The sequence below is a fragment of the Drosophila navojoa genome, chromosome X, assembly GCF_054131105.1.
Source record: "Drosophila navojoa isolate 15081-1374.11 chromosome X, UAZ_NAV_1.0, whole genome shotgun sequence".
Classification (NCBI taxonomy): Eukaryota; Metazoa; Arthropoda; class Insecta; order Diptera; family Drosophilidae; genus Drosophila; species Drosophila navojoa.
Window position 1 is genome coordinate 2,880,001 of NC_142895.1, and position 12,834 is coordinate 2,892,834.

The window sequence follows — 12,834 nt, forward strand, 5'->3', positions numbered from 1 at the left end:
CCCGCCAGCCATTCCCGCCCCCCGTTCGGCCTTTATACACATTTCTTTTCAGTTGCAAATTACTTCAAGTTGCTTGGAATCTGGTTTTCTGTGGCGGCGGCAACTGTTGCTGCTGCTGCTGCTGCTGCTATTGCTGCTGTCAATAAACTGTGCAAGCTGCTATTTTGTTGTTGTTATTGTTGCTTGCTGCTGTTGCTGTGCATAAAACGTCTCTAGAGCTCGCATAATAAATAAATAAATATTTACAATAAATAAACTTGAAACGCGGGCGTAACAAGTGAGCTGCATAAATGCTTAGCTACAGATATACATATATACATGACTACATACATACATACATACATGCATGCATATGTATATGCACATATATTTAGTCTATATATATTGGCAGCACATACTTTTTGTTTTTATAACGCTTCGATGTTCGTTCGCACACAAAAATAATAACAAATGTCACAGAAAAAAAAAAAAAAAACACTCAAAAAAAAACTGTAAAATATTTAAACACTTTTTTAAATATTTTCGACACCCTTGTTAATTTTTTAAATATTTTCCAAATATTTGTTTACTTTTCTTTTGCTTGTTTTACAACACTAATAATTCGTTAGGCAAATGCAGCAGAGCCAGAAAAAAATTTGATTGAAATTTGAGTTTTTTATTTAATGAATTTCTTTTTATTATATTTGTTGATTTAGTTAAATTTATTTATATTTATTATACGCTGACTCGACGCGTGCTGCTGCTGCTGCTGCTGTTCGTTCTATGCGCTCGCAGCGACTGTTCAAAATCGACTGAAAATTGTAAACTGAAAATTCTTCGCCGTCGACGTTAAAAATAGTCACGAAACACGCACGAGAGACAGCGAAACGTTGCTGCAGCTGCTGCCACAGTGGAGCATGTGGCAAGCTCTCGCTCGCTCTCTCTCTCAGGCTCTCTCTCTCTCTCTCTCTTTCGCTGGCGTACGTCCGTTGCATACTTATGAATGGGATTTATGTTTAGGTTTTCAGTGTCACGTTTTGATCCACATTTCAGAGGCAAATCGAGCAGAGAAACGGCCCATAAAAACGAATTCTACAATTCGAGTGAGCAAATTACAAAAAAAAAAAAAATTTGGAAAAAAAAAAACAAAAGCCTATCCCATATATTAAATGCTATAAACAGCCATAAATCGCTATAAAATCGCGCATACGCCACGTTGGACGAACAAATAAATTAGCCTAAAACAAGAAATGGAAATTGAATTGGAAATGGAAATGGGAATGTGAATGTGAATGGGAATGTGAATGGGATGGCACAGCAGCGGCTAGACAAGTGCTGTAATATAATTTAAGAGATTTGTTTAATAAACAAATGCTAGCCATGTGACAGGGTGTATACGACTAGAAGATGCCCTGTCGGACAATAAACAGATGACAGCTGTTTATTTAGAATATATAAAATATTATTTTTATTTATTTTAATCAAAAGAGCACACTAATCTTGTGTATACGACTAGCAGATACCCTGGAAAATCATATATATTTAATATATAGCTTATGCATGCCCTTTAGAAGAACGTCTATTGAAATTAGACCAAGGCTTGATCTCTTACATGCATTAAAGATGCGAGTATGCGACTAGAAGATACTCTGTAAAGTCACATAACATTTTGATGATATTCTTTTGAATTTATTTGAAAAAAAAATCTTGATCTCGACCATTGCAATTTATACGAGCAGAAGATACCAAAAAACTTTCAGCTGATATATGAAATAGACGTATTTCTTGTTAAATTAGTGTTTCTAATTAATTTTAACCGAACATAAATTAATGCATGCCTAGAAAATACCCTGTAAATGAACAAATTAAGCAGCCTGTATGTTTATTAGGTTTTCTTATATTGACTTTAGAACTAATTCAATTAACTACTATAATATTATTGCATTTAAAAGTTTATATGCAGTATATGACTTAAAGATACTCTGTAAAAAATGCAAATCAAACTGATGTATATAATACTTAAATGTGTGGACTCTGTGTGATTAAATTACGCTGAAAATTGCCTTGAAATAGACATCATCATGGGTACATGACTAGAAAATACCCTGTAAATCAACAATTGGTGTATATGAAATTTTAATAATTATTATTATTATTATTATTATTATTTTTTTTTTTAAGATTTAACAAGTAGTGCAGTTAGGGACTTTATGTCAATTTATTCTAATCCTGAGATATATCCAACACACTTCCACTACATATAAATAGTATAGCTCTAATGTGGCCTAATGATTATTCCATCTTTTGTTCAAATTGAGCGCGTTAGTATCAAAGCTTAACGAGAGCTCCCTTTACAAAAGCTCGAAAGCTTTAGTGACAACGAAAGCTTTAAGCTCTTGCGTAAAATGATTTAAAAGTGAATATAAATTAGCCGATGCCTTAAAGTAATAAATTATCCAACATATCAGCTGCACTGTTTCGCTTAAGAATAGTCGATCTTGCTATACCCTGTAAATACGACTGCATCCACAATGTGAGCATATATGAATGGCAGCAGCAGGTAGCACACATTAATATATACCCTATGTTATCTTAGCCATTTAGTTGGTCAGCCCATTTGGTGCACTTCACAAGTTACAGGGTATGGGAGATTATAATAATTAATGTTTAAATTTGGAAACAATTTGGGAAAAATTTGCGTTAATGATCAAAGTGAAAGCTGTGCTCTTACAACTCCGCCGTTACGTAAATGATGGATTGGATATGTGCAAAATAACGTAAGACCCAATTATGTTTGATTGGTAATTTCCGAAAATAAACTTCGGAAGTGTAAAGCTTACTGAACAGCTGTGCTAAGTGCAGTGATAGCAGAGCTTTATACATATAACAGAACACAAGGAAAGCTATGTAACAGTGTACACGGCTGCTTACGTTAAGTTACGTTACGTTACGTAATAATATGATACGATATCGCTATACATGGTGTATATATGATTTCCATAACTCGTATAAATTACAACTGGAAAGGTAAGCCACCTTACGTTGCGTTACATTCCGTTTTGTTACGTAATGTGATGCCTTTATTATTAAATGACAACATGTAATAAATGTTATATTAATTCTAGATACGTTTCGCCAAGTTACGTAGTTACGTTTCGCTACGTTACGTAGTTACGTTTCGCTACGTTACGTAGTTACGTTTCGCTACGTTACGTAGTTACGTTTCGCTACGTTACGTAGTTACGTTTCGCTACGTTACGTAGTTACGTTTCGCTACGTTACGTAGTTACGTTTCGCTTCGTTACGTAGTTAGGTTTCGATACGTTACGTAGTTACGTTTCGCTACGTTACGTAGTTACGTTTCGCTACATTACGTAGTTACGTTTCGCTACGTTACGTAGTTACGTTTCGCTACGTTACGTAGTTACGTTTCGCTACGTTACGTAGTTACGTTTCGCTACGTTACGTAGTTACGTTTCGCTACGTTACGTAGTTACGTTTCGCTACGTTACGTAGTTACGTTTCGCTACGTTACGTAGTTACGTTTCGCTACGTTACGTAGTTAGGCATCGCTACGTTACATAGTTACGTAGTTACGTTACTTATGTTAAACACATATTTTAAATTCTCATATATAACTATTAAACCCGTTGCTTACATCACATTACGTTATACAAAATTAAGTTACGTTACGTAAGACCATTGTTGCCCCAATAAAGAAAGACAACCAGTTTTTTAGCCTCATACAAAAATATTTCATTTTATTTATGCAAACGAACCGTTGAAGAAAAGAGGAAAGCAAAAGAAACTAAGCCTAAAGAGTGATAAAAAAAACATTGATGGGAAAGAAAGAGGAAGGCGAAGAAGAGACTTAACTATACGTAAACAAAATCGGATGCAGTTCATTCCAATTGGACCGCCCCAATTGGAGCTCATTTGTCTTTGCGCAGCTTTTGGCTAGACACCTCGATGGCATCCAACCAGAGCTTGAGATCCGCCGGCATCTCTGGCCGCTTGGCCGCCTCGGGATAGGTCTTGAGCAGCTCGTTGACATTGCACTTGGTGATGCACTGCTTGGAGAGGGCGACGGCCCGAACGAAGCCGTCGGCCAGCGTGATGAACTGTTGCTCCAGATAGATGGCCTTGTCGTCCCACCAGACGAGCCTCGTCTGGATCTTGTATGGATGGAAGATGGGAATGGTGCGACGATAGCGCACGCTGCTGGCCCCCTGGACGGCGCCGCCGCCGCGCTGACGCACCAGCTCGTAGAGATTGGTCAGCGCATAGAAGTGGAAGCGGGCAAAGTCCAGTTCGCGCAGATAGCGCGCATTGTTCATGTGGCGCAGAAAGATGTCCACGTCCTGCGAGGTGCACAGCCCGTAGATGGTTGTGGTGTCCGTCACCTTGCGCTTGCCCTGGAAGAGCCGGCCGGCGAGCACCGTGAAGATGCAGCGTATGAAGTAGTTAACATCCCAAATGATGTACAAAATGAGCAACACCACGAGCAGCGACATGGTTCCTGCATCCACAACAGGCACGAAAACAAAAACAAAAACGAAGGCGAAAGAAATAAACTTGTTAGTGGCGAAAGTTTCACATTAAACTTTGGATTTGTGTTTGCTGTGCGCTGCATTGGGAGGGCGAATCCATTTGCTTTTCATGAATATGCAAAAGTATCGATCGATACATATGTATGAACGTCTGTATGTATGTACATATGTATGTCTGCCTGGCTACTTACTCAATTCTATTTACGCGCGATAATCGAAAAGCTATGATAGTGTCGATAATTTTGAGACTGAGGCACGCAGTGTCAACGGCTAGCGCAGGCGATCCACAACTGCTGGCGGCAAGCGACCGAGCGCAACTAATACGAAGATATCAAAACAAAAAGCTGCTCAAGTGGCGGAACGGCTGCAAAAGACAAACGAAAGAAAGTTGACCAATCGCAGCGGGAGAGCAACAGTTGGAGCGCCTAACAATGAGAGTAAGAATGCAAAGCTGAAGAGAGCAGCAAGCAGAAGAGAGCGCACGAGCGCACGATCGCCCGCTTAGAGTGCATTCTAAGCTAAGCTGTTAATTAAATGCCAAACAATCAGTGCGAAAGTGGCTGCAAAGCAAAACGAAAGATCATTGACCAATCGCAGCTGAAGAGCGTTAAGTGAGAGTGAGAGTGTGAGTAAGTCAGAGGTCTGCACAGGGCTGGATTAATTCCAACGAAGCCCTGCGCCAACATCAATTGCGGGGCCCGTTGTATCACGTCCGTTCGCTTCTTTATGCAAGTTAATGGACTCTTTCTTACATTTTTCGTGGGCCCCAGGCAACTGTCTATTCTGCTTACTTGTGAATGCAACCCTGTGTCTGCAACACAAGCAAATATGTATAAACTAAAGGACAAACCGAGAGAGCGCCTTGATGGGATTGCGAGTGAGCATGAAAGCTTTCATATGCGCCGAAAGAGCAACACAAAAGATCATTGACCAATCAAATAAATGGCAGACAGCAATGTGATTGAAATGTGGGCGAGAAAGAGTGCGCTTACTACCGAGGCCTGCATATGTTAAAGCTCAAGTTAATGAAATTTCAAGTGCAAAGGACAAAGCAGAAAAGCTTAATGATGCGATTGAAAGCGGGAGTTAGAGAGAGAGAGAGAAGCCGCAATCTAAGAACTTTGAGTGTGAAAGCTGTCGTCTCTATGGGTGCAAATGAGTAAGAGCTAGGGCAAAAGCTTTTCTACGCTCCTTTAGCAAGAGCACAAGCTAAAGCGGATACTTCAAAAAACGAGCAACAACAAGAGCGCCTAAAGTCCACAGCTCTGTCAATGTACATATATGTATATGTATGTGCATATATGCTTAGCTAACGTGTGTTCAGGTTCAAATGATAATTAAAATAGAATGATAATTAAAATACACTGTACAAACTTACAAAAAACTAAGCACTTGGTGTCAAAGTTGAGTATTTAAGCAATAAATATAAATACTATATAAGTATATACTATATCAGACTACAAAAGTTAAAGATAAGATAGGTGCGAAATAATGACTATAACTAATTTTTTGTTCAGCTTTAAGATATGCAAGCACTTTCAATGAATCTGAAAAAATTGCTGAGTCATCGCACATGCAGTGGTATCGCATGCCGTCGGAGCAATTTTCACTCCGCATTCGTGACGCATGCAATAGGCCAAATTGATTTAACACTTGTCGAACAGAGATCACTTCAGAGCGGTTCCTGGCCAACTTGACGTCACGTGCTGCAACTGCACTTTGAGCATTCGCAGTTTGCTCACCTTGTTGACAGTCGCAAAGATCAGTGAGCATTGAGCACCGAGGAACACGTTGCGAACACTTAGCACGTTCCCAGAACGCGAATTTCGCCATTAACTCAACAAATTAATTGCAATTGATCTGAGGTCAGGCAAACAATCAAATTTGCTAAGCATCTATCTTTAACTCATTTGGTTACGCTTTTTCCTTGGCCATTTATTTTCAATCGTTTTTCGAGAATCATTATAATTAGTTAGACTCGATGACTATTTGTTTGATTCAAATAGCCCCACCCACCAATATAATTGCTAAGCTATTGATTCTAGTCACTGTGCATAGCATAAATATTCAACAAGTGAGTCATAAAAAAATAAAAATATGTATATATTATTCACTACTTTTTTTCTACTTAAAGTATCGCTTGTTTCGTTTCCTATTTGCTAACCAAACAGGGCCAAGTGTTTGCTCAACACTAAACTGCATCGTTGTAGTAGTTCAATTGAAGCTTATTTTCCACTAGAGTTAGACTTGGGCTCTCTAGCACCGTATGGTAGAGTGTACATGCATCCACACGTTGGCTAAACAGACAACTAGCGAGCACTTTTCAACACTAATCAGCACTTAACAACACTGTTATGTGTCGGAACTAACAAAATGTCGGACATGGGCTTAGAAACGAATGTGCATCCCCAGGCACAGTAAAGCTCTTACCGCAGGCAACTATATAACAGCTGCGTTTACCAACACTGTTTTGTTAATATATACAATAGATGGATAATAAAGTATTAATGTCTTTGAACTAAAAGGTCATGCATGTTCATGCATCTTAGCAATAACTACCTTCCTCTTTGCACTGCTTACCAACACTGTTTTTTCGCTGCATTGCATATAGAATATTCTACTCGAATATAGCCTATGCCATGTGTTAGACTGCTTATTGTTAAAGGTTGCGCTTGTTAAGTCTGCATTTCAGCGCTTACCAACACTGTTTTTTTCTATACATCTCTTTTGGAGTGGCACGAGTTACAAATGAATTTGGTTTCCAGCTCAATGGGTTCCTTTCACCAGCTCTGGAATTTCGTGCAGTTTTCGTTGATTTTCCAACACTGCCCCTCCCTACTGTCCCACTGCCCCACTGTACGGGCAAAGAAATGCAAGTGGATTAGCTATGTATCTATGTAGCATTTATATTAACCCCCCTATATTAACAGTTAATTGTGGGCTATTAGCTGTGGGTGCTCGACTCGATGCTGCTGCTGTGGCTAGGCCAAGCAGAGCACCACCGTGCACGAGCACCACCACAGGCACAGACACAGAGTTCGACTTAGAGCTATAAAGTCAACATTCACAACATACAGTTTACAATTTCACATATAGCTCACACACACACACACGCACACGCATATAGAAAAACTATAAAAAAAAAAAAAATAATAATAATAATAATAATTATATAAAAAAAAAAAAACATAATATAACAATATTTGTAGGCGGAACGTAGAGTATTTCTAGTTCATCTATATCCATTTGCTGTCTCCTGCTGCTCCTGCTCCTGCTGCTGCTGCTGCTCCTGCTGCTGCTCTCCTTCCACTGCCCCCCTCTATGGTCAGCAGCCGCTGCGTAAATTCTTGCTGGACATCTCATTGTACTCAATCCACTTGCACAGCTCCGGCGGCAGCGGCGGCTTCATCTTGATGCTGTACGCCGTAGTCGCTGTCGCTGCGGCCGGCGCTGGCGTGCCGCCGGCTGTGGCCACATGGCCGTTCTCCGCCTGGCCCGCCTCCAGGGCCGTTTGCGGCATGGGCGTGCCACTGCCCATGCCCACCGGCTGCAGGCTGGCGGTGGAGCTGAGCGTGTGCCGCGACGCCTGCAGCGGCGTCTTGGCCAGCAGCTCGGCCATCACCGTGTCCATGGGCACATCGATCACCCGCTGCCGGCAGATGGCGATGCAGTGGACAAACTGATCCGAGGGCCGCAAGAACCGATGCTCCATGAACAGCGACTGCTCGTCCCAGTAGATGATCTGCAAGCAGGAGAATTGAATTAGCACAAATTTCACGCTCTCCCTCTCGCCCTCTCCCCCTCGTTACCCTGGACTCGATGATGAAGCGCTGAAAGGGTCGTATGAAGCGACGGTAGCGTATGGTCGCCGCGCCCTGAAACACCGAACCGCCCAAGCGCCGGATCGTGCTATAGAGCTGCGTGCGCTCATAGAAATCGACGCGTGCGAAATCCAATTCCCGAAAATATCGCGCGTTATTCATGTGGTAAAGCAGCGTGTCCACATCGTTGCTCAAGCAGAGGCCTGAAACGGGTGTGGGAGCATGATGAAATCGGCTGTGTGGGATTGCTGCTGCCTATCCCCTCTCTCTCTCTCTCTCTCTCTCTGCCGCGCTCACTTACCATTCACGCTGGTCGTCTCCAGGATGTGGCAGCGTCGCTTGATGAAACGCGCCAGCAGCACACAGAGGCACATGCGCAGGAAGTAGTGCAGCTCCAGCAGGCCGTACAGCAAGACAATGGCCAGCAGGCAGCTGAGCGCGATGTAGCACAGCTGTTCCATGTTGCACGCAACGCTTGTGCAACGGGGTGGGCGGGCAGGCGGGTAGGCGGGTGGATGGGTGGTGGTGTTGCTCTGTCGCAATCGCGGAAGGCCAATTAAATAGAGAAGCCAGTCAAACGCGCGCGCCGTTAGTCTATAAATAGCTTCTAATACAGTTAACTTTTGCTTGATGTCTGCCGTTGCCTCTTCCTCTTCCTCTCTTTCGTGAATTTTTGCTCTTTTTTGCTGTTAGTTTTGGGTTGTTGTCCTGACTAAAGTAAAAGGCTGCACAAGAATTAGGTCATATTTTGCTGACGTTCATTTGCCGCTTCACTCACACACACCCACACACTGGCACACCCACACCGCGACAGGCTGCTCCTTCAGCCAATTGTCCAACACTTGAACGCAAACACAACTAAAATCCAAATCAAATGTAACGAACCAAAATAACCGAAAATTTTGTTGAATGTTGTTTAACGCAACGCGCCAACCGCAACGACGACAACAGCGCACTAAAACCGTTTTTTCATTTTTGTTTTGTATTTTGTGTGTGTGTGTTGTTTTTTTTTTTTTTTTTTTTTCGCTGCCTTTTCGCTCTGCGTTTTGTTTTTGGCCAAATGCTGTTCGCCTGACGCCGCGGCCGTTCGTTGCGCTGAATAGCGCCGCCAGCGACGTCGGCAGCGGCGTCAGCAACGCTGCTGGCATCCTCGACAACAGCTTTGTCAGCCACATAACTGTGCCTGTATGGCAAAAAAAAAAAGCTTTTTTAGGGGTTGAACCTGTTGCCGGCGACACTGGCCGTGGGCAGAGGGCAGCGCCAGCAGCGGCAGCAGCGGCAGCGACTGCAACTGCGACTGCGCTGTGGCCTGTGAGCTTTCTTCAAGCTGCAGCTTCCGCTGCCCACGTCAGCAGCAGCAGCAGCAGCAACTAAAAAGCTGTATTCAATAATAAATGAGCTGCATTTGCTCTATGGCATTTCGAGTGTTTTGGTTGGTATTTGTTTTTTTTTTTTTTATTAAATTATTATTATTATTATTGTTTTTTTTTTTTTTTTTACTTGTATGTTTTTTAAAGCAAACAAGCAAATAAATACATTCAAAGTCCTCGGACCGTTTGTTCTTTGAACCAGCTAGCCAACCAGTTAGCCAAGCTATTAGCCAAGCTGTCAACCGGCTAGCCAGGTAGTCAGCTAGCCAGCACGCGTGCTGACAAAGAGATACCCTAAACGAAAGCGCAGCTTACACAACTAGAGCTTAAGTCGCGCGGCGCAGCTTTTAAGCTTTTTTGCTGCTGTGAAAAGCTTTGGCTGAAGGATTGCTTACACTGGAATTCAAAGAAATCAAAATAGAAATAAGCTTTTGGCTTAGGCTAGGCCAACTTAAGTTAACTTAAGGGTTGTTTGGTGTTTGCCCTATAAAGCTTTTGGCATGAAACTAACCCTAACTGAAATGTGACTCAGACAATATTACACATAAAATCTTTAAAATGTTATTTTATTGTAACATATATATTGAAGTCCTCAAACAACTTTTCTGATTTATTTTTTCTTTAATTCTTTGAAATTTTTTCTCAACTAAAAATAATATAACAAATTTCTTTAAAAGAATTATTTATTTATTTATTATTTCTGCATTCTCTTTTCGTCATCTGTTCTTGATGCTATTCTGAAAACTCTTCTTACTCTAATGAAGTAAAGGATTTCAAATTCTACCCAGCTTAAATCCAAAGAGTCCAATTTAAGAAAATTAAACTCCTTTAGTTATTCCAATCTACGAAAAAAAAACTTCTTTAGTTGTTCAGTTTTCGTAGAATGGACTCTTCATACATAGAAAATTGAACAATTTACAAACTCCCTTAAAAACATATTCTCAAAAACAAATTACAAATTACGATATGTTTGTTTATCCATCCAAGATTCGATTCCCACAAGCTCACGTATAAGTCAATTGACCCTGTAGGACAACTCAGGAGCTCCTAGGAATAGTTGCACCTATAAGCGTGCAATTTTTCCGATCGATTTTCCATTAATTCATGAATTTAGCTTGAATTGAGAATGAGAATCATGAAACTGAGAAAATATTTCTCTTAAGCTGTACTTAATAATTATTATATATAGTAGAGTCATTTTCAATATTCGATCTATAGCAAAAACCTAAGAACTATGCTAGATATAAATGAAAAATATATCCCTTCAATTCACGTAGGATCTACATTTTAGATCCTAGTGTCTAGTCTGAATCTACAGAGATTATAGAGTACATGGCTGTTTTTATATATGTTCATATCTATATAGATAGATCTATGGATGGATCTATAGATAGATCTATGGATAGATCTAATTTCAAAATATATTTGGATAGATCTATAGATAGATCTATGGATACATCTATAGATAGATCTATGGATAGATCTATAGATAGATCTATGGATAGATCTATAGATAGATCTATGGATAGATCTATAGATAGATCTATGGATGGATAGATCTATGGGTGCTCGACTCTACATATCTATGTAGTTGACAGAGTCTAATCTCTATAACGCCTGTATATAACTCCTTTATATAGAATATAACTTCTGTTTATTGAATATGTTATATGGTCTAGTATATATGTATATAGTCTAGTTATATATTAATATCCATATATCTGTTCTGCAAAGTCCACTTCATATATTTAGCTATATCTATATTTACATCTAATCTATATCAAGCTGACTTGATACTACTATATCTATCGAGTCTCTCTCTCTCTCTCTTTAACATCTCTACCTATGCAAAATCGAAATCAATCCCCATTCAATCACCACAAATTCCCAAGTTATAATGGCACATTTCATTCATAGTGAAAGTCCGAAAATCCGTAAAGAAAAGTGTAAATTCGTAAATGGGTTAATTTGGTTGCATCAAGTTCACGACGGACGATGCGAAATCCAAATTTAAAACTTAGCACATGCAGTAAACATCTGTGGATGGATACACGCATTACGTGGTGTATATATTTCTACATCAATATATGATATATGTATGTATATGTATGTATTCCCACATTAATGGCTACATTCATGACAATTATATGTATGCTAATTGACTGAGGCGTAACTTACATTTAGGCTCGCCTAGTCACAGCAGCCGATATGCCCAGGGCGCGTAGAGTAGGATGGAACAACAACTAAGACACTTAACGCTAAAAAAACAACAACAAAAATGTTCGAATCGAGCAAAATTAACAATTAGCAAATCGCACGCTGTACAAACACGGGAAGTTTGCTTTACAACGCCAAGTGTTGGGCCCGACCAAAGATCCAGTAAGTGTCTGTATATATGCTCATAGTAATATATATACGTATATAGTTGCATGGGTTAAAGCTATATATGTGCACGAGATTGGTTCAAAAAGTATTGCCAATTTCAATATACTCCCTAGGTATTCCCGCAAATCTTTGTATTCCCAGCAAAGTAATCAGACTCAAAGGACTCGAGATCTAGATGAATGCTTCTTTGCAATCGAGGGATATTCTCCTCATGTTCAAGCCTCAAGATTTTGGAGCTAATTTTAACATAAATATACAGAGAATTATGTAAGCTCTCACATATCATTCAATTTACATTTAAAATTTTAATTATTTTTTTTTTTCAAATTTATTTTGTAGTTTTCCGAGTAACGCAAAACTTGTACAATTCAGATCAAAGCATTGCTCCATATGGATTTGAATATACTCCTAGGTATTCCCACAAGTGTTTTGTGTCCCCAGCAAAGTAATCAGACTCAAAGGACTCGAGATCTAGATGAATGCTTCCTTGAAATCGAGGGATATTCTCCTCATGCCTATAGATTTTGGGGCTAATTTTAACATAAATATATAGAGAGTTATATAAGATCTCTCTCGAGCTGTTCAAATATTGACTGAGCATTATTTCTATACTCTGCTTTATTTTTTTTTTAGTTTTATATTTGTCAAGAACTCTCAAAAATACCCTGTGTGAAATGCGCTGAAATACTTAAGTACACTCGCTCTATTCTCATTTCATCCATTTAACAA

At 39.9% G+C, this 12,834-nt stretch overlaps 4 protein-coding genes across 4 annotated transcripts in view; 1 reads left to right on the forward strand and 3 right to left on the reverse strand.

Annotated features, from left to right (window-relative positions):
• Tsp5D (Tetraspanin 5D) overlaps positions 1-534 on the reverse strand; it is a 10,030-nt gene extending 9,496 nt beyond the window's left edge. The window contains exon 1 of the mRNA XM_030389537.2: positions 399-534. The gene's annotated coding sequence lies outside the window, so the exon portion shown is untranslated. The remainder of the gene's footprint in view (positions 1-398) is intronic.
• Positions 1-12,834, forward strand: part of LOC108656283 (immediate early response 3-interacting protein 1) — a 98,214-nt gene that overhangs the window by 67,437 nt on the left and 17,943 nt on the right. The window lies entirely within an intron of this gene.
• On the reverse strand, positions 3,711-4,876 carry LOC115564815 (protein THEM6). The gene is made up of 2 exons (XM_030389536.2): positions 4,721-4,876; positions 3,711-4,498 (listed from the first exon to the last, which is right to left on the reverse strand). The coding sequence occupies exon 2, from the start codon at positions 4,491-4,493 to the stop codon at positions 3,912-3,914; it is 582 nt and encodes a 193-aa protein (XP_030245396.1). The 5' UTR covers positions 4,494-4,498; positions 4,721-4,876; the 3' UTR covers positions 3,711-3,911.
• LOC108658452 (protein THEM6) lies at positions 7,411-8,842 on the reverse strand. Its single transcript, XM_018111121.3, has 3 exons — positions 8,652-8,842; positions 8,339-8,553; positions 7,411-8,271 (listed from the first exon to the last, which is right to left on the reverse strand). The coding sequence occupies exons 1-3, from the start codon at positions 8,809-8,811 to the stop codon at positions 7,855-7,857; spliced, it is 792 nt and encodes a 263-aa protein (XP_017966610.1). The 5' UTR covers positions 8,812-8,842; the 3' UTR covers positions 7,411-7,854.